The following is a 22,660-nucleotide window of genomic DNA, read 5'->3' as shown; positions in this document are numbered from 1 at the left end:
TGTAGTAAACTAACATAATGCTATATTGTGTTTTCGCTGTAAAACACTTAAAAAATCTGAAATATTGTCTGGATTCACATGATGTTTGTCTTTCATTTGCTGTACACCATGTTTTTTTCATAAATGTTTTATGATGAGTATTTATTTATTTCACGTTGCTCTCTGTAATTGTTCTAGCTGCTTCGGTGCTATTTGTGATTGTAGCTGCAATGTAAAACTATGATTTATACCTGAAATATGCACATTTTTCGAACAAAACATAGATTTATTGTATAACATGTTATACGACTGTCATCTGAGGAAGTTGTTTCTTGGTTAGTGACTAATTCTATCTCTATTTGGTCGGTTTTGTGCAAGCTACCTGTGCTGTGAAAGAAATGTCTGTGCTTTTTTTGTATTTGGTGGTGAGCTAACATAAATATACGTGGTGTTTTCGCTGTAAAACATTTAAAAAATCGGACATGTTGGCTGGATTCACAAGATGTTTATCTTTCATTTGCTGTATTGGACTTGTTAATGTGTGAAAGTTAAATATTTTGACAAAATATTTTTGGAATTTCGCGCGCTGCCTTTTCAGTGGAATGTGGGCGGAGTTCCGCTAGCGGAACCCCAGTCCTAGACAGGTTAACCAGGTAAAGGGAAAAGGAAACCGCACACTGCTCTTGATAGTATCACCGATATCTAATAAGCTTACGTATCGGCCACACGGCCTTCGTCAGAGCTTTTGTGATTTAAATTTTTTTTTGCACCCTTATGTAGACCTGGCCCTACCCACATCCGTTCTACACATCGAAGGGGGTTGGAGGCAAAGGAAAAACAAATAAGTGCTACCAAATATAACAATATGCATTTCATAGATATTACAAAACTGTATGAATAAGGCGTATTGAACACGTCTGTAAAATCTCAATGAGGACATAGTGAGTTTTTTTGCCACCCACACACAGGAAAACGGTTCCAAATAAAATACATTATTATGTGTTCCACCACCCATGTTATTTACATTATTAAATGTCCATGTGGGCTCTGTTATGTCGGTAAACACCACCCATGTTATTTACATTATTAAATGTCCATGTGGGCTCTGTTATGTCGGTAAACACCACCCATGTTATTGACATTATTAAATGTCCATGTGGGCTCTGTTATGTAGGTAAACACCACCCATGTTATTGACATTATTAAATGTCCATGTGGGCTCTGTTATGTAGGTAAACACCACCCATGTTATTGACATTATTAAATGTCCATGTGGGCTCTGTTATGTAGGTAAACACCACCCATGTTATTGACATTATTAAATGTCCATGTGGGCTCTGTTATGTCAGTAAAAACACCGGCTCTCTCAAACAGAGAATTAGTGAACATAAAAGTTCAATCAGGGAGAAACGACAGGGATTATCCAGTCACTGTACATTTTAATGACCTGAAGCATGACATTTCTACCTTTAGATTTTGTGGCATAGAGAAAGTTAAGATATCAGACAGGGGAGGTGATATTAATAATAATACTCTGAGGAAAAGAGAATGTTTTGGGACTTTCACCCTCCAGACAAATTTCCTAAAGGACTTAATGATGAAATGCCTAAAAATGTTATGTTGTGAATTTGAACATGAAATACGTGTCTCTTGTAGATTATTATTTTCGTACGATGTACCCAGTGACTAATGAAAAACTTACTATGTCCTGTTACTGTGATTTTCTAGACCTTATCAACTGTCCAGAATAGATCCACTACTGATCCTTATCAACTGTCCAGAGTAGACCCACTACTGATCCTTATCAACTGTCCAGAGTAGACCCACTACTGATCCTTATCAACTGTCCAGAGTAGACCCACTACTGATCCTTATCAACTGTCCAGAGTAGACCCACTACTGATCCTTATCAACTGTCCAGAGTAGACCCACTACTGATCCTTATCAACTGTCCAGAGTAGACCCACTACTGATCCTTATCAATTGTCCAGAGTAGACCCACTACTGATCCTTATCAACTGTCCAGAGTAGACCCACTACTGATCCTTATCAACTGTCCAGAGTAGACCCACTACTGATCCTTATCAACTGTCCAGAGTAAACCCACTACTGATCCTTATCAACTGTCCAGAGTAGACCCACTACTGATCCTTATCAACTGTCCAGAGTAGACCCACTACTGATCCTTATCAACTGTCCAGAGTAGACCCACTACTGATCCTTATCAACTGTCCAGAGTAGACCCACTACTGATCCTTATCAACTGTCCAGAGTAGACCCACTACTGATCCTTATCAACTGTCCAGAGTAGACCCACAGCTGATCCTTATCAACTGTCCAGAGTAGACCCACTACTGATCCATATCAACTGTAGACCCACTACTGATCCTTATCAACTGTCCAGAGTAGACCCACTACTGATCCTTATCAACTGTCCAGACTAGACCCACTACTGATCCTTATCAACTGTCCAGACTAGACCCACTACTGATCCTTATAAACTGTAGAGAGTAGACCCACTACTGATCCTTATCAACTGTCCAGAGTAGACCCACTACTGACCCTTATCAACTGTCCAGACTAGACCCACTACTGATCCTTATCAACTGTCCAGAGTAGACTACTACTGATCCTTATCAACTGTCCAGACTAGACCCACTACTGATCCTTATCAACTGTCCAGAGTAGACCCACTACTGATCCTTATAAACTGTAGAGAGTAGATCCACTACTGATCCTTATCAACTGTCCAGAGTAGATCCACTACTGATCCTTATCAACTGTCCAGAGTAGACCCACTACTGATCCTTATCAACTGTCCAGAGTAGACCCACTACTGATCCTTATCAACTGTCCAGAGTAGACCCACTACTGATCCTTATCAACTGTCCAGAGTAGACCCACTACTGATCCTTATCAACTGTCCAGAGTAGACCCACTACTGATCCTTATAAACTGTCCAGAGTAGACCCACTACTGATCCTTATCAACTGTCCAGACTAGACCCACTACTGATCCTTATAAACTGTAGAGAGTAGACCCACTACTGATCCTTATCAACTGTCCAGAGTAGACCCACTACTGATCCTTATCAACTGTCCAGACTCGACCCACTACTGATCCTTATCAACTGTCCAGAGTAGACCCACTACTGATCCTTATCAACTGTCCAGAGTAGACCCACTACTGATCCGTATCAACTGTCCAGAGTAGACCCACTACTGATCCTTATCAACTGTCCAGAGTAGACCCACTACTGATCCTTATCAACTGTCCAGAGTAGACCCACTACTGATCCTTATCAACTGTCCAGAGTAGACCCACTACTGATCCTTATCAACTGTCCAGACTAGACCCACTACTGATCCTTATAAACTGTAGAGAGTAGACCCACTACTGATCCTTATCAACTGTCCAGAGTAGACCCACTACTGATCCTTATCAACTGTCCAGAGTAGACCCACTACTGATCCTTATACTGTCCAGAGTAGACCCACTACTGATCCTTATAAACTGTAGAGAGTAGACCCACTACTGATCCTTATCAACTGTCCAGAGTAGACCCACTACTGATCCTTATCAACTGTCCAGACTCGACCCACTACTGATCCTTATCAACTGTCCAGAGTAGACCCACTACTGATCCTTATCAACTGTCCAGAGTAGACCCACTACTGATCCTTATCAACTGTCCAGAGTAGACCCACTACTGATCCTTATCAACTGTCCAGAGTAGACCCACTGCTGATCCTTATCAACTGTCCAGAGTAGATCCACTGCTGATCCTTATCAACTGTCCAGAGTAGACCCACTACTGATCCGTATCAACTGTCCAGAGTAGATCCACTACTGATCCTTATCAACTGTCCAGAGTAGACCCACTACTGATCCTTATCAACTGTCCAGAGTAGACCCACTACTGATCCTTATCAACTGTCCAGAGTAGACCCACTACTGATCCTTATCAACTGTCCAGAGTAGACCCACTACTGATCCTTATCAACTGTCCAGAATAGACCCACTACTGATCCTTATCAACTGTCCAGAATAGACCCACTACTGATCCTTATCAACTGTCCAGAGTAGACCCACTACTGATCCTTATCAACTGTCCAGACTAGACCCACAACTGACCCAAATGGAATGAAACGTTCAAATCACAGGGCTTTTGCGCCATTTTTCCAATGACATTTTCACTGCAGTGTGGAGTAGAACGTCGTACTCACTACAAAACAATAATGCAGTTACTAGAGGCTGGATCATTGCATTGTAGTATTGTAGGCTAGTAGAGGCTGGATCATTGCATTGTAGTATTGTAGGCTAGTAGAGGCTGGATCATTGTATTGTAGTATTGTAGGCTAGTAGAGGCTGGATCATTGTATTGTAGTATTGTAGGCTAGTAGAGGCTGGATCATTGCATTTTAGTATTGTAGGCTAGTAGAGGCTGGATCATTGCATTGTAGTATTGTAGGCTAGTAGAGGCTGGATCATTGCATTGTAGTATTGTAGGCTAGTAGAGGCTGGATCATTGCATTGTAGTATTGTAGGCTAGTAGAGGCTGGATCATTGCATTGTAGTATTGTAGGCTAGTAGAGGCTGGATCATTGCATTGTAGTATTGTAGGCTAGTAGAGGCTGGATCATTGCATTGTAGTATTGTAGGCTAGTAGAGGCTGGATCATTGCATTGTAGTATTGTAGGCTAGTAGAGGCTGGATCATTGCATTGTAGTATTGTAGGCTAGTAGAGGCTGGATCATTGCATTGTAGTATTGTAGGCTAGTAGAGGCTGGATCATTGCATTGTAGTATTGTAGGCTAGTAGAGGCTGGATCATTGCATTGTAGTATTGTAGGCTAGTAGAGGCTGGATCATTGCATTGTAGTATTGTAGGCTAGTAGAGGCTGGATCATTGCATTGTAGTATTGTAGGCTAGTAGAGGCTGGATCATTGCATTGTAGTATTGTAGGCTAGTAGAGGCTGGATCATTGCATTGTAGTATTGTAGGCTAGTAGAGGCTGGATCATTGCATTGTAGTATTGTAGGCTAGTAGAGGCTGGATCATTGCATTGTAGTATTGTAGGCTAGTAGAGGCTGGATCATTGCATTGTAGTATTGTAGGCTAGTAGAGGCTGGATCATTGCATTGTAGTATTGTAGGCTAGTAGAGGCTGGATCATTGCATTGTAGTATTGTAGGCTAGTAGAGGCTGGATCATTGCATTGTAGTATTGTAGGCTAGTAGAGGCTGGATCATTGCATTGTAGTATTGTAGGCTAGTAGAGGCTGGATCATTGCATTGTAGTATTGTAGGCTAGTAGAGGCTGGATCATTGCATTGTAGTATTGTAGGCTAGTAGAGGCTGGATCATTGCATTGTAGTATTGTAGGCTAGTAGAGGCTGGATCATTGCATTGTAGTATTGTAGGCTAGTAGAGGCTGGATCATTGCATTGTAGTATTGTAGGCTAGTAGAGGCTGGATCATTGCATTGTAGTATTGTAGGCTAGTAGAGGCTGGATCATTGCATTGTAGTATTGTAGGCTAGTAGAGGCTGGATCATTGCATTGTAGTATTGTAGGCTAGTAGAGGCTGGATCATTGCATTGTAGTATTGTAGGCTAGTAGAGGCTGGATCATTGCATTGTAGTATTGTAGGCTAGTAGAGGCTGGATCATTGCATTGTAGTATTGTAGGCTAGTAGAGGCTGGATCATTGCATTGTAGTATTGTAGGCTAGTAGAGGCTGGATCATTGCATTGTAGTATTGTAGGCTAGTAGAGGCTGGATCATTGCATTGTAGTATTGTAGGCTAGTAGAGGCTGGATCATTGCATTGTAGTATTGTAGGCTAGTAGAGGCTGGATCATTGCATTGTAGTATTGTAGGCTAGTAGAGGCTGGATCATTGCATTGTAGTATTGTAGGCTAGTAGAGGCTGGATCATTGCATTGTAGTATTGTAGGCTAGTAGAGGCTGGATCATTGCATTGTAGTATTGTAGGCTAGTAGAGGCTGGATCATTGCATTGTAGTATTGTAGGCTAGTAGAGGCTGGATCATTGCATTGTAGTATTGTAGGCTAGTAGAGGCTGGATCATTGCATTGTAGTATTGTAGGCTAGTAGAGGCTGGATCATTGCATTGTAGTATTGTAGGCTAGTAGAGGCTGGATCATTGCATTGTAGTATTGTAGGCTAGTAGAGGCTGGATCATTGCATTGTAGTATTGTAGGCTAGTAGAGGCTGGATCATTGCATTGTAGTATTGTAGGCTAGTAGAGGCTGGATCATTGCATTGTAGTATTGTAGGCTAGTAGAGGCTGGATCATTGCATTGTAGTATTGTAGGCTAGTAGAGGCTGGATCATTGCATTGTAGTATTGTAGGCTAGTAGAGGCTGGATCATTGCATTGTAGTATTGTAGGCTAGTAGAGGCTGGATCATTGCATTGTAGTATTGTAGGCTAGTAGAGGCTGGATCATTGCATTGTAGTATTGTAGGCTAGTAGAGGCTGGATCATTGCATTGTAGTATTGTAGGCTAGTAGAGGCTGGATCATTGCATTGTAGTATTGTAGGCTAGTAGAGGCTGGATCATTGCATTGTAGTATTGTAGGCTAGTAGAGGCTGGATCATTGCATTGTAGTATTGTAGGCTAGTAGAGGCTGGATCATTGCATTGTAGTATTGTAGGCTAGTAGAGGCTGGATCATTGCATTGTAGTATTGTAGGCTAGTAGAGGCTGGATCATTGCATTGTAGTATTGTAGGCTAGTAGAGGCTGGATCATTGCATTGTAGTATTGTAGGCTAGTAGAGGCTGGATCATTGCATTGTAGTATTGTAGGCTAGTAGAGGCTGGATCATTGCATTGTAGTATTGTAGGCTAGTAGAGGCTGGATCATTGCATTGTAGTATTGTAGGCTAGTAGAGGCTGGATCATTGCATTGTAGTATTGTAGGCTAGTAGAGGCTGGATCATTGCATTGTAGTATTGTAGGCTAGTAGAGGCTGGATCATTGCATTGTAGTATTGTAGGCTAGTAGAGGCTGGATCATTGCATTGTAGTATTGTAGGCTAGTAGAGGCTGGATCATTGCATTGTAGTATTGTAGGCTAGTAGAGGCTGGATCATTGCATTGTAGTATTGTAGGCTAGTAGAGGCTGGATCATTGCATTGTAGTATTGTAGGCTAGTAGAGGCTGGATCATTGCATTGTAGTATTGTAGGCTAGTAGAGGCTGGATCATTGCATTGTAGTATTGTAGGCTAGTAGAGGCTGGATCATTGCATTGTAGTATTGTAGGCTAGTAGAGGCTGGATCATTGCATTGTAGTATTGTAGGCTAGTAGAGGCTGGATCATTGCATTGTAGTATTGTAGGCTAGTAGAGGCTGGATCATTGCATTGTAGTATTGTAGGCTAGTAGAGGCTGGATCATTGCATTGTAGTATTGTAGGCTAGTAGAGGCTGGATCATTGCATTGTAGTATTGTAGGCTAGTAGAGGCTGGATCATTGCATTGTAGTATTGTAGGCTAGTAGAGGCTGGATCATTGCATTGTAGTATTGTAGGCTAGTAGAGGCTGGATCATTGCATTGTAGTATTGTAGGCTAGTAGAGGCTGGATCATTGCATTGTAGTATTGTAGGCTAGTAGAGGCTGGATCATTGCATTGTAGTATTGTAGGCTAGTAGAGGCTGGATCATTGCATTGTAGTATTGTAGGCTAGTAGAGGCTGGATCATTGCATTGTAGTATTGTAGGCTAGTAGAGGCTGGATCATTGCATTGTAGTATTGTAGGCTAGTAGAGGCTGGATCATTGCATTGTAGTATTGTAGGCTAGTAGAGGCTGGATCATTGCATTGTAGTATTGTAGGCTAGTAGCGGCTGGATCATTGCATTGTAGTATTGTAGGCTAGTAGAGGCTGGATCATTGCATTGTAGTATTGTAGGCTAGTAGAGGCTGGATCATTGCATTGTAGTATTGTAGGCTAGTAGAGGCTGGATCATTGCATTGTAGTATTGTAGGCTAGTAGAGGCTGGATCATTGCATTGTAGTATTGTAGGCTAGTAGAGGCTGGATCATTGCATTGTAGTATTGTAGGCTAGTAGAGGCTGGATCATTGCATTGTAGTATTGTAGGCTAGTAGAGGCTGGATCATTGCATTGTAGTATTGTAGGCTAGTAGAGGCTGGATCATTGCATTGTAGTATTGTAGGCTAGTAGAGGCTGGATCATTGCATTGTAGTATTGTAGGCTAGTAGAGGCTGGATCATTGCATTGTAGTATTGTAGGCTAGTAGAGGCTGGATCATTGCATTGTAGTATTGTAGGCTAGTAGAGGCTGGATCATTGCATTGTAGTATTGTAGGCTAGTAGAGGCTGGATCATTGCATTGTAGTATTGTAGGCTAGTAGAGGCTGGATCATTGCATTGTAGTATTGTAGGCTAGTAGAGGCTGGATCATTGCATTGTAGTATTGTAGGCTAGTAGAGGCTGGATCATTGCATTGTAGTATTGTAGGCTAGTAGAGGCTGGATCATTGCATTGTAGTATTGTAGGCTAGTAGAGGCTGGATCATTGCATTGTAGTATTGTAGGCTAGTAGAGGCTGGATCATTGCATTGTAGTATTGTAGGCTAGTAGAGGCTGGATCATTGCATTGTAGTATTGTAGGCTAGTAGAGGCTGGATCATTGCATTGTAGTATTGTAGGCTAGTAGAGGCTGGATCATTGCATTGTAGTATTGTAGGCTAGTAGAGGCTGGATCATTGCATTGTAGTATTGTAGGCTAGTAGAGGCTGGATCATTGCATTGTAGTATTGTAGGCTAGTAGAGGCTGGATCATTGCATTGTAGTATTGTAGGCTAGTAGAGGCTGGATCATTGCATTTTAGTATTGTAGGCTAGTAGAGGCTGGATCATTGCATTTTAGTATTGTAGGCTAGTAGAGGCTGGATCATTGCATTGTAGTATTGTAGGCTAGTAGAGGCTGGATCATTGCATTGTAGTATTGTAGGCTAGTAGAGGCTGGATCATTGCATTGTAGTATTGTAGGCTAGTAGAGGCTGGATCATTGCATTGTAGTATTGTAGGCTAGTAGAGGCTGGATCATTGCATTGTAGTATTGTAGGCTAGTAGAGGCTGGATCATTGCATTGTAGTATTGTAGGCTAGTAGAGGCTGGATCATTGCATTGTAGTATTGTAGGCTAGTAGAGGCTGGATCATTGCATTGTAGTATTGTAGGCTAGTAGAGGCTGGATCATTGTATTGTAGTATTGTAGGCTAGTAGAGGCTGGATCATTGCATTGTAGTATTGTAGGCTAGTAGAGGCTGGATCATTGCATTGTAGTATTGTAGGCTAGTAGAGGCTGGATCATTGCATTGTAGTATTGTAGGCTAGTAGAGGCTGGATCATTGCATTGTAGTATTGTAGGCTAGTAGAGGCTGGATCATTGCATTGTAGTATTGTAGGCTAGTAGAGGCTGGATCATTGTATTGTAGTATTGTAGGCTAGTAGAGGCTGGATCATTGCATTGTAGTATTGTAGGCTAGTAGAGGCTGGATCATTGCATTGTAGTATTGTAGGCTAGTAGAGGCTGGATCATTGCATTGTAGTATTGTAGGCTAGTAGAGGCTGGATCATTGCATTGTAGTATTGTAGGCTAGTAGAGGCTGGATCATTGCATTGTAGTATTGTAGGCTAGTAGAGGCTGGATCATTGCATTGTAGTATTGTAGGCTAGTAGAGGCTGGATCATTGCATTGTAGTATTGTAGGCTAGTAGAGGCTGGATCATTGCATTGTAGTATTGTAGGCTAGTAGAGGCTGGATCATTGCATTGTAGTATTGTAGGCTAGTAGAGGCTGGATCATTGCATTGTAGTATTGTAGGCTAGTAGAGGCTGGATCATTGCATTGTAGTATTGTAGGCTAGTAGAGGCTGGATCATTGCATTGTAGTATTGTAGGCTAGTAGAGGCTGGATCATTGCATTGTAGTATTGTAGGCTAGTAGAGGCTGGATCATTGCATTGTAGTATTGTAGGCTAGTAGAGGCTGGATCATTGCATTGTAGTATTGTAGGCTAGTAGAGGCTGGATCATTGCATTGTAGTATTGTAGGCTAGTAGAGGCTGGATCATTGCATTGTAGTATTGTAGGCTAGTAGAGGCTGGATCATTGCATTGTAGTATTGTAGGCTAGTAGAGGCTGGATCATTGCATTGTAGTATTGTAGGCTAGTAGAGGCTGGATCATTGCATTGTAGTATTGTAGGCTAGTAGAGGCTGGATCATTGCATTGTAGTATTGTAGGCTAGTAGAGGCTGGATCATTGCATTGTAGTATTGTAGGCTAGTAGAGGCTGGATCATTGTATTGTAGTATTGTAGGCTAGTAGAGGCTGGATCATTGCATTGTAGTATTGTAGGCTAGTAGAGGCTGGATCATTGCATTGTAGTATTGTAGGCTAGTAGAGGCTGGATCATTGCATTGTAGTATTGTAGGCTAGTAGAGGCTGGATCATTGTATTGTCCCATAACAAGATCAATAGGGGAGCTTTTTGAACAGCGTTTCTCATTGTCTTTCACTGTTCTTTCATACACAACGATGCACCTGGCTTGTCCGCTACCTATCAGCTATTCCCATTGGTTCTTGTGGATTCATATTGAAAATTGATGCAGCTTTCAATTCTTTTATGTGTGGTATGATTGTTAGTTCGCCTTTTGCAGATCTGTACAAACGATTCACCTACCACTATTGTTACTATGGATGGTGGATAGAAGGCAGGATAGACAGTTAGAATGGTAGACTATATTGACCTGTGGTATGGTACAAGTTAGAGTGCAGAAAAAGCACAGTACATAGGGGAGGTGCGCATGCAAGTAGATGAGAAAATTTGTCTAGGATGGAAGACATTATAGAATAAAACCTGCAAAAGAGCGAATGTAAACCAGGGAGAAATTTTGCGACCCTCCTCTTAAAAATTAATTAAATTATTAAAAATTAAAAAAAAACACAAAACCCTCCCCGAAGCAAAAAAGAAAGTTAGACAACCCTGCCCTAGTTTATCCCCTTCCCCCCTACCCTAGTAAATGTAGAACTGTCCCTTATTTGGTATCACTAATTTCTCTTAAATTATTTCAACAGGTTTTCTGGAACAGGGACTGCTTGTGAAAGACGACAAGAAGCTTAGAGACAAATACAAATCAACGGCGCAGTTCAAATGGGACATGATTTCAATGATACCCACAGACCTGCTGTTTCTGAAAGTGGGTTTAAACTACCCCGAGCTCCGACTAAACCGACTCGCAAAGATGAACCGTCTCTTTGAGTTCTTCGACCGCACTGAAACCAGAACCAGCTTCCCCAACGTTTTCAGAATTAGTAACCTGGTACTTTACATCCTGATCATCATCCATTGGAACGCCTGCATCTTCTTCGCCATCTCCAAGACCATCGGGTTCGGGTCCGACACCTGGGTGTACCCCAACATCAGTCACCCTGAGCACGGCCGCCTTGCCAGGAAATACATCTACTGTCTCTACTGGTCAACCCTGACCCTGACCACCATCGGAGAAACCCCGCCACCCGTTAGAGACTTCGAGTACCTCTTCGTGGTCACCGACTTCCTCATCGGCGTGCTGATTTTCGCCACCATCGTTGGTAACGTTGGCGCCATGATTTCAAACATGAACAAAACCCGTGCGGAATTCCAGGCTAAGATCGACTCCATCAAGCAATACATGCAGTTCCGTAAGGTCTCCAAGGATCTGGAGGTCAGGGTCATTAAGTGGTTCGACTACCTCTGGACGGAGAAGAAGACCTGCGATGAGAAGGAGGTGCTGAAGAATCTGCCAGACAAGCTGAAGGCGGAGATCGCCATCAACGTCCATCTGGACACCCTGAAGAAGGTCCGTATCTTCCAGGACTGTGAGGCTGGTCTTCTGATTGAGTTGGTGCTGAAGCTGCAGCCTCAGGTGTTCTCCCCAGGAGATTACATCTGTAAGAAGGGAGACATCGGCAGAGAGATGTACATCATTAAGGAAGGGAAGCTGGCTGTGGTGGCAGACGACGGGGTGACTCAGTTCGTGGTGCTCAGCGACGGAGCGTACTTCGGAGAGATCAGTATCCTGGGCATCAAGGGTTCCAAGGCTGGCAACAGGAGAACGGCCAACATCAGGAGCATAGGTTACTCTGACCTCTTCGCCCTGTCGAAAGATGATCTCATGGAGGCCCTCACTGAGTACCCCGATGCTAAGAAGGCTCTGGAAGAAAAGGGAAAGGCTATGCTGATGAAAGACAACATGATCGATGAGGACGTCGCTAACGCGGGTGCCGACCCTAAGGACATGGAGGAGAAGATCCAGAGGTTGGAGAGCAATATTGAAATCATCAAGACCAAGTTGGCCAAGATCATGGCTGAGTTCACATCCAGCCAGAGCAAGATCAAACAGAGGATCACCAACATAGAGTCAACAGTCAAGTCAGTCCGGCCCAAGGACATATCTGAAGTGGTGGCCGACAACAAGACACAGTAGTCCCACAACGCAACGTATTTACCCAGAGACTTTTTCTATTGAACGGGAACCATTCTGAGAAAAATGTCTCTTTTAATGATGAGCATCTAAAAAAATATAAATTTTAATACACGAAAAGCGAAACAGAGATACAAAACACCCTCATAGAAAACAAACACATTCTTCAGAAATACCCTAGAGGCACCAACTCATCACATTTTAGAGAGTTTGGGAGATTATTATATTACACAAATAAGGTGTCAAAAAAACTAAAGTAGATTTACCTAACTCAGTGGAGATCAAAGGCATCTCCAGAGTAAGCAATCCCGGAGATCAGGTCTGGTATCTCGTTCGTCTGTAGGTTAACAATTAAGCAAGGTACTGCGGAAGTGCAATGCATCGATCTACGAGATTTCAAAAGAAAGCCAGCCTACTTTAAGATGTTTGTACACTTCAAACATTTTTTGCAATATTTTTTGGGGGGCAATATTGCAGAGTAATTCTGCAAGCAACGGTTAATGCAACTTTTTGCCATTTAAAATGAGGAACTTTTTGTTATCTGGGGGACTTTTGATCGGCAGTGCCACCTAGCAGACAATTTTTTTATCCTCCATTCAGAGCGCAGCTATTGGTCATGTGATCACTCTGCCATTCTAAACTATTTTGGAAAAAATGGCAGGTTTTTGAGCTGAAGTGAAAGAAAATCAACTCCTGTTTTGAAGTTAAATGTTTCCTCACTGCAATATTTGATCATGATACGTTAATACATGCATACTGTGTTTATTTTGTCATGTTTAACTAACAAAAATATCCACGGTGGGGTGCATGCTAATTGACTAGCAAGTCCATATAAAGTCAATGGGACAAACTGGCTAAATTACCTAGATACCTAGCCACATCCTCCACATTTGGAGGCGGCAGATAGCCTAGCATTGGGCTACTAACCAAAAAGTTGCTGGATCGAATCCCCGAGCTGACAAGGTAAAAGTCTGCCGTTCTGCCCGTGAACAAGGCAGTTAACCCACTGTTCCCCGGTAGGCCGTCATTGTAAAAAAAGAATTTGTTCTGACTTGATTAGTTAAATAAAAGTAAAAAAAAAAAATGATTGTTTACAAGCTATAGCCATTTCATTTTTTTGTATGTTTAGCTAGCTGGCTAGCTAGCTTAATCCCATTCACATCTTTCTAGGTTATGAAGATAAGAGAAATGTAGATATCTTTATGTCTGCATTGCCATTGACTTGACTGGCAGCAGGTTGAGTGGGCTCTTTATTTCTTGTTATTATTTTCTTATTATTTCTTGTTTATTAGCTGATTAATTTCAGTAAGGCTCTGGCAATCAACAGGTATTAACAATATATAGTAGATTAGTAAATAAATAGGAAATTGATCTTCATATGAAGTCTATTATTCATGTCCGTGTTGCTTATCATTGCTCCAGTGTCTCATATCCCATTCCTTTACCAGCAACATTGTTGCTTTGATAACACCAGAAGATATCATCCTCAGAATCTCCAAAATACAACAGCCACAGGACAACTTTGTTAGGACGTTGTAAAGGACCATTCGCTGAAACTGAAAAGATATAGCTAGCTAATAACCTAATTTTCCACATGGAAAAGATGGTGGACAAAGACTTGCTAGCTACGTTAGCTAGTTAGCTGAGGGTTTTCTACAAGGAATCTGCGTCTAGAAAAAAGCTTCTCCCAAGTGGGTGTGACACCTCCTCTTGTTGCCTGCTGCACAGCTGCTTGGATTCCACCTGGCGATCTGTTCACCGTCTGCCAAGGCCTGTCTCCCCTTGACTGGTAGAGGTACCCCCGCCACACTCCCCCCTCTCTCCTGAGCTTTCGCTCACCTCCAGCACACACACTTACAATGGCTAGCCCCAAGTCGTTATATCTTCATACTATTTGCCTCATGACTCCTGCGTGCTTTGTTGATTATGAACTTGCTTGTTTACCCAACCGTGGGACAGACTATTTGTTCCCACACTCGACACTTTGACTCTCTATTGGTTACACGGACTCTTGGCCTCCCATCCTATTCTAACCACCTCTCGCCGGCTTCGTATTCATGTTACCTGATGAAATTGCTGTACAATATGATCTTGTTGCCATCTGATGCACATTCAAATGTCATAAATCAGCAGTGCAAAGCTCTCCCTGTCCTCTGCCGTGCCTGGATTGTATTACTGCTGATGATATCTGGAAACGTGCATGTACACCCTGGCCCATCTACTTTTGCTAGCCCCAATTCTGATTTGTGCTCTGTTATCTGCTTCACTGATTTATGCTCTCGTAAAAGCCTGGGTTTTCTGCACGTTAACACTAGAAGCTTGTTACCTAAAATGTATCAATTGAAAGTGTGGGTTCCCAGCTCCAATCCAGATGTGTTAGTCTTTACTGAGACGTGGTTAAGAAAGAGTGTTTTGAATACTGACGTTAACCTTTCTGGTTATAACCTTTTTCGGCAAGACAGATCTTCCAAAGGTGGTGGAGTGGCAATCTTTAGCAAGGATCACCTTCAGTGATCGGTTGTCTCCACCAAGTCTGTCCCCAAACAATTTGATTGGCTGGTTTTACGCCTTAAACTTTCAAATAATTATTTGTTGACTGTTGCTGGGTGTTATCGCCCTCCTTCAGCACCGGCCTGCACCAAGATCTCTCCTGGTCCCTTACATTAAGTCTGAATTTGTCCTGCTAGGTGACCTAAACTGAGACTAGCTTAAACTACTTGACCAAGTCCTAAAGCAATGGGACTCTCTAAATCTTTCTCAGATTGTTACCAATCCCCCAAAATATGACTCCAAACACCCAGAAAAGGCTACTCTCCTTGATGTTATCCTCACAAATAATCCTGATTAGGTATCAGTCTGGGGTTTTCTGTAATGACCTTAGTGATCCCTGTTTTACAACTGTGTTCGTAATGGCTGCTCAGTGAAATGGCCTGTCCTGATTTGTCATAGACGCTTGCTAAAAAAACTTTAATGAGCAAGCCTTCCTTCATGAACTGGCCTCTGTAAAATGGTATAGAATCAGCTTGATCCCCTATGTGGAAGACCCTTGGACCTTTAAAAAAAAATATCTTCAGTGGTATTGTTAACAAATACGTGCCCATGAAGAAAATAAGAATTTAAAACAAGTTCAGCCCCTGGTGCGCCCATGATCTGATAGAGTTACTCCAGCTCAAGAATTCCATTTGGCAAATCGCTCTGCACACGCATGCTCAGGCTGACTGGCTCTCGTTCAGGCAAATGAGAAGTAAGTGCACTCAGACTATCCAGAAGTCCAAAGTTAGTTACATTAAGGTTGCAGTTCTCTCTCTGTAGGTCTAACCCCAAGAAGGGGAGGTAGCCATTGCTTGGAAGGCATCCATGGTACGTCCTTCATTTAAAGGGGGAGATCAAGTTGCTTGTAACTGTTATAGGAATTTTTCTATTTTTGCTCTGTTTATCAAAAGTGTTGGAAAAACTTGTCAATAATCAACTGACTGGCTTTCTTGATGTCTATAGTATTCTCTCTGGTATGCAATCTGGTTTCCGCTCAGGTTATGGATGTGTCACTGCAACCTTATAGGTCCTTAATTAAGTCACCATTGCCCTTGATCCTAAGCGATGTTGTGCTGCTATTTTTATTGACTTGACCAAAGGTTTTGATACGGTCGACCATTCCATTCTTGTGGGCCGGCTAAGGAGTATTGGTGTCTCTGAGGGGTCTTTGGCCTGGTTTGCTGACTACCTCTCTCAAAGAGTGTAGTGTATAAAGTCAGAACATCTGCTGTCTCAGCCACTGCTTGTCACCAAGGGAGTACCCCAAGGCTTGATCCTAGGCCCCACTCTCTTCTCAATTTACATCAACACCATATCTCAGGCAGTAGGAAGCTCTCTCATCCATTTATATACAGATCATACAGTCTTATACTCAGCTGGCCCCTCCCCGGACTTTGTGTTAAACGTTCTACAACAAAGCTTTCTTAATGTCCAACAAGCTTTCTCTACCCTTAACCTTGTTCTGAACACCTCCAAAACAAAGGTCATGTGGTTTGGTAAGAAGAACGCCCCTCTCCCCACAGGTGTTATAACTACCTCTGAGGGCTTGAGGTAGTCACCTCATACAAGTACTTGAGAGTATGGCTAGATGGTGCACTGTCCTTCTCTCAGCACATATCAAAGCTGCAGGCTAAGGTTAAATCTAGACTTGGTTTCCTCTATCGTAATCGCTCCTCTTTCACCCCAGCTGCCAAACTAACCCTGATTCAGATGACCATCCTACTCATGCTAGATTACGGAGACATAATATATGGATCGGCAGGTAAGGGTGCTCTCGAGCGGCTAGATGTCCTTTACCATTCGGCCATCAGATTTGCCACCAATGCTCCTTATAGGACACATCACTGCACTCCATACTCCTCTGTAAACTTGTCATCTCTCTATACCTGTCGCAAGACCCACTGGTTGATGCTTATTTATAAAACCCTCTTAGGCCTCACTCCCCTCCTATCTGAGATATCTACTGCAGCCCTCATCCTCCACATACAACACCCGTTCTGCCAGTCACATTCTGTTAAAGGTCCCCAAAGCACACACATCCCTGGGTCGCACCTCTTTTCAGTTCGCACTCAAACTGGACCATTTCATCTCCATCTCTTCATTCAAAGACTCCATCATGGACACTCTTACTGACAGTTGCAGCTGCTTTGTGTGATGTATTGTTGTCTCTACCTTCTTGACCTTTGTGCTGTTGTCTGTGCCCAATAATGTTTGTACCATGTGTTGTGTTTCTACCATGTTGTGTTACTACCATGTTGTGTTGCTGCCATGTCGTGTTGCTACCATGTTGTGTTGCTACCATGTTGTGTTGCTACCATGTTGTGTTGCTACCATGTTGTGTTGCTACCATGTTGTGTTGCTACCATGTTGTGTTGCTACCATGTTGTGTTGCTACCATGTTGTTCTGCTACCATGTTGTTGTCATGTTGTGTTGCTACCATGTTGTGTTGCTACCATGTTGTTGTCATGTTGTGTTGCTACCATGTTGTTGTCATGTTGTGTTGCTACCATGTTGTCATGTTGTGTTGCTACCATGTTGTTGTCATGTTGTGTTGCTACCATGTTGTCATGTGGTGTCGCTATTATGCTGTGTTGTCATGTGTTGCTGCCTTGCTATGTTGTTGTCTTAGGTCTCTCTTGTTGTGATGTGTGTTCTGTCCTATATTTATATTTTTATTTAATTTATTTTTAATCCCAGCTCCCGTCGCTGCAGGAGGCCTTTTGCCTTTTGGTAGGTTGTCATTATAAATAAGAATTTGTACTTAATTGACTTGCCTAGTTAAATAAAGGTAAACTAAAAAGTTCACAATTTGAGGTCCATACAGAAAAAAATAAAAAAGAAATCAATAACATAGGAATCACTGCAAAGCTTATTGGATGACCTCTTATACACTATATTAGGCCCAGCCTGACCTCTTATACACTATATTAGGCCCAGCCTGACCTCTTATACACTATATTAGGCCCAGCCTGACCTCTTATACACTATATTAGGCCCAGCCTGACCTCTTATACACTATATTAGGCCCAGCCTGACCTCTTATACACTATATTAGGCCCAGCCTGACCTCTTATACACTATATTAGGCCCAGCCTGACCTCTTATACACTATATTAGGCCCAGCCTGACCTCTTATACACTATATTAGGCCCAGCCTGACCTCTTATACACTATATTAGGCCCAGCCTGACCTCTTATACACTATATTAGGCCCAGCCTTTGGAACGTTGGTTTTCCTAGATATGGCTGCTATTTTGTGATCATTAGATCAGATGGATCTGGATACTGCTTTCAAGCACATTTCTGCAGCATTAGTAAAGATGTGATCTATACATGTGGATGATTTCCAATTTGTAAGTCGCTCTGGATAAGAGCGTCTGCTAAATGACTTAAATGTAAATGTAATTTAATTCCTGTGCTGTTTCTATCTACCCTGGTATGTTGACTGATAACCTGAACCAGGTTGCAGGCACTGGTTACAGTTTGAAGCTTTTTCCTGAGTGGGCAGCTTGATGAAAACCAGTCAATATTTAAATCACTCAGAAAATATACCTCTCTGTTGATATCACATACATTATCAAGCATTTCACAGATATTATCCAGATACTGACTGTTAGCACTTGGTGGTCTATAGCAGCTTCCCACCAGAATGGGCTTTAGGTGAGGCAGATGAACCTGTAGCCATATTACTTCAACAGTATTTAACACTAGATCGTCTCTAAGCTTTACAGGAATGGGGTTCTGAATATAAACAGCAACACCTCCACCATTGGCATTTCTGTATTTTCTGTAAATGTTTTAACCTTGTATTGCTACCACTGTAAAGGTATTGTCTAAGTGAGTTTCAAAGATATCAAATAAAATAAAATCTCATAAGTCACATGCGTCAAATACAACAGGTGTAGTGAATTTCACCTTACAGTGAAATGCTTACCAACCAACAGTGCAGTTTAAAAAAAATACAGATAAGAATAAGAGATAAAAGTGTAATTAAAGAGGCTATATACAGGGGGTTCCGGTACAGAGTCAATGTGGAGACTATATACAGGGGGTACCAGTACAGAGTCAGTGTGGAGGCTATATACAGGGGGTACCAGTACAGAGTCAGTGTGGAGGCTATATACAGGGGGTACCAGTACAGAGTCAGTGTGGAGGCTATATACAGGGTGTTACGGTACAGAGTCAATGTGGAGGCTATATACAGGGTGTTACGGTACAGAGTCAATGTGGAGGCTATATACAGGGGGGACCGGTACAGAGTCAATGTGGAGGCTATATACAGGGGATACCGGTACAGAGTCAATGTGGAGGCTATATACAGGGGGTACCGGTACAGAGTCAATGTGGAGGCTATATACAGGGTGTTACGGTACAGAGTCAATGTGGAGGCTATATACAGGGGGTACCGGTACAGAGTCAGTGTGGAGGCTATATACAGGGTGTTACGGTACAGAGTCAATGTGGAGGCTATATACAGGGGGTACCGGTACAGAGTCAATGTGGAGGCTATATACAGGGGGTACCGGTACAGAGTCAATGCGGAGGCTATATACAGGGGGTACCGGAGACAGATTATAGAAGGATTTTAAGTCTTGAGACAAATGAGACATTGCTTGTGTATGTGTGCCATTCAGAGGGTGAATGGGCAAGACAAAGATTTAAGTGCCTTTGAACGGGGTATGGTAGTAGGTGCCAGGCGCCCCGGTTTGTGTCAAGAACTGCACCACCCAAAGGACATCCAGCCAACTTGACACCCCTGTCAGAAGCATCGGAGTCAACATGTGCCAGCAGCCCTGTGGAACACGCTTCCGACACCTAAAAGCTGCTTTAACAATGATAATGACGGAATTGTTAACGTGATGATAACGACAGTGAAGTGTTAACATGATGATAGAGACAGTGAAGTGTTAACATGATGATAATGACAGTGAAGTGTTAACATGATGATAATGACAGTGAAGTGTTAACATGATGATAATGACAGTGAAGTGTTAACATGATGAGAATGACAGTGAAGTGTTAACATGATGAGAATGACAGTGAAGTGTTAACATGATGAGAATGACAGTGAAGTGTTAACATGATGAGAATGACAGTGAAGTGTTAACATGATGAGAATGACAGTGAAGTGTTAACATGATGATAGAGACAGTGAAGTGTTAACATGATGAGAATGACAGTGAAGTGTTAACATGATGATAATGACAGTGAAGTGTTAACGTGATGATAATGACAGTGAAGTGTTAACATGATGATAATGACAGTGAAGTGTTAACATGATGATAATGACAGTGAAGTGTTAACATGATGATAGAGACAGTGAAGTGTTAACATGATGATAATGACAGTGAAGTGTTAACATGATGATAGAGACAGTGAAGTGTTAACATGATAATGACAGTGAAGTGTTAACATGATGATAATGACAGTGAAGTGTTAACATGATGATAGAGACAGTGAAGTGTTAACATGATGAGAATGACAGTGAAGTGTTAACATGATGAGAATGACAGTGAAGTGTTAACATGATGAGAATGACAGTGAAGTGTTAACATGATGATAGAGACAGTGAAGTGTTAACATGATGAGAATGACAGTGAAGTGTTAACATGATGAAAATGACAGTGAAGTGTTAACATGATGAGAATGACAGTGAAGTGTTAACATGATGATAGAGACAGTGAAGTGTTAACATGATGATAGAGACAGTGAAGTGTTAACATGATGATAGAGACAGTGAAGTGTTAACATGATGAGAATGACAGTGAAGTGTTAACATGATGAAAATGACAGTGAAGTGTTAACATGATGATAATGACAGTGAAGTGTTAACATGATGAGAATGACAGTGAAGTGTTAACATGATGACAGTGTCCACAGATACGATCACACAGAGACAGGGTTAAAAATGTATTATTTTATTTTGCATTATGTTGACACATCAAGTGTTTAATTATAATGTTTGTACTTTCCTTAACTTCCATTATAACAAAATAAATCAGGCAACAAACAACTAAATACATCGCCTTCAGAAAGTATTCACAGCCCAAGATTTATTCCCACATTTTGTCTTACATCCTGAATTGAAAATTTATTAAATAGAGATCTTTCACAATGAGGCTAATGGTGATTTTTTAAAACAGTTAGAGTTTAATGGCTGTGATAGGAGAAAACTGAGGATGGATCAACAACATTGTAGTTACTCCACAATACTAACCTAAATGACAGAGTGAAAAGAAGGAAGCCTGTACGAAAAGAAAAAAAATCCAAAACATGCATCCTGTTTGCAAGAAGGCACTAAAGTAATACTGAGAAAAATGTGGCAAAGAAATTAACTTTCTGTCCTGAACAAAAAGTGTTATGTTTGGGGCAAATCCAACACATCGCTAAGTAAGTACTAATCTTCATATAATCAATATGTGTTATGTATAGTGGCGGTTGCATCATGTTATGGGTATGCTTGTCATCAGAAAGGTCTAGGAAAACCTGGTTCAGTCTGCTTTCCAACAGACACTGGGAGACAAATTCACCTTTCAGCAGGACAATAACCTAAAACACAAGGCCAAATATACACTGGAGTTGTTTACCAAGACGACATTGAAGGTTCCTGAGTGGCCTAATTACAGTTTTGACTTAAAAGCTGCTTGAAAATCTATGGCAAGACGTTCCAGTGGCTGTTTTGCAATTATCAACAACCAACTTGTTTGATTCAAACCAACAGTTTGATTTTTTTTTTTTAAGAATGTGCAAATATTGTACAATCCAGGTGTGTAAAGCTCTTACAGACTTATTCAGAAATAATCACAGCTGTAATCGCTGCCAAACGGGATTCTAACACGTATTGAATTAGGGGTGTGAATACTGATGTAGATTAGATATCTTTATTTTATTTTTTATAATGCAATACCCCACAATTTTAGCAAATGTATGTAAAAGGGTGAAAAAAAATGATACATATTGAATCCATTTTGAATTCAGGCAGTAAAACAACAACATGTGGAATACATATAAGGATAAGAATACTTTCTGAACGGACTGAACTTCCTGCCAAGACTGTTGTACACCTCACAGGATATTAAACCCTTCCTGCCAAGACTGTTGTACGCCTCACAGGATATTAAACCCTTCCTGCCAAGACTGTTGTACGCCTCACAGGATATTAAACCCTTCCTGCCAAGACTGTTGTACACCTCACAGGATATTAAACCCTTCCTGCCAAGACTGTTGTACACCTCACAGGATATTAAACCAAAATGTTCTGCATGGCTTGGCAGGCTTTCAGGTGTATAGCATAATGAAAACCAAACCGCAGTCACACCAAATCAAAACACCAATGAATAAAAATACTTCAGAGAATAACACACTGTTCAGAGCATTGATGTGGCACATCAATTCAGTGGTATTATTATAAAAACACTTCTCTCCAAGTCAAAAATTCACATTATATGGGTCAGATTAACTGTGAAGTCAGATTAGGGTTGCAGAATTCTGATAACGTTCCCAAAATTCCCAGGTTTTCCAAAAACTCCTGGTTGGAGGATTCTGGATTTCCTCCCGATTCTGGGACTCTTCCAACTGGGATTTCTGGAAAAACCAAGGGATTTTTTGGGAAAAGCATTTCCCCCCCCCTAAAAAATTATTT

General features: G+C 41.7%; 2 protein-coding genes across 4 annotated transcripts in view; one reads left to right on the top strand and one right to left on the bottom strand.

Moving 5' to 3' along the window:
* Window positions 1-16,060, top strand: part of LOC129869452 (cyclic nucleotide-gated cation channel alpha-3-like) — a 63,346-nt gene extending 47,286 nt beyond the window's left edge. Inside the window, exon 7 of the mRNA XM_055943884.1 lies at window positions 11,098-16,060. Coding sequence (XP_055799859.1) covers window positions 11,098-12,488 — 1,391 coding nt within the window. The 3' untranslated portion in view covers window positions 12,489-16,060. The remainder of the gene's footprint in view (window positions 1-11,097) is intronic.
* Window positions 16,061-20,920: 4,860 nt separating this feature from the next.
* The window catches only part of LOC129869451 (ubiquitin-protein ligase E3A-like), a 56,823-nt gene continuing 55,083 nt past the window's right edge, over window positions 20,921-22,660 (bottom strand). For all 3 annotated transcript variants that reach the window (XM_055943882.1, XM_055943881.1, XM_055943883.1), the window contains one exon: window positions 20,921-22,660. This exon is cut by the window's right edge and continues 1,338 nt beyond it. The gene's annotated coding sequence lies outside the window, so the exon portion shown is untranslated.

Source organism: Salvelinus fontinalis, chromosome 14 (assembly GCF_029448725.1).
Source record: "Salvelinus fontinalis isolate EN_2023a chromosome 14, ASM2944872v1, whole genome shotgun sequence".
Classification (NCBI taxonomy): Eukaryota; Metazoa; Chordata; class Actinopteri; order Salmoniformes; family Salmonidae; genus Salvelinus; species Salvelinus fontinalis.
The sequence above is the reverse complement of the archived record's forward strand: the minus strand, read 5'-3'. Positions and strand labels throughout refer to the sequence as shown.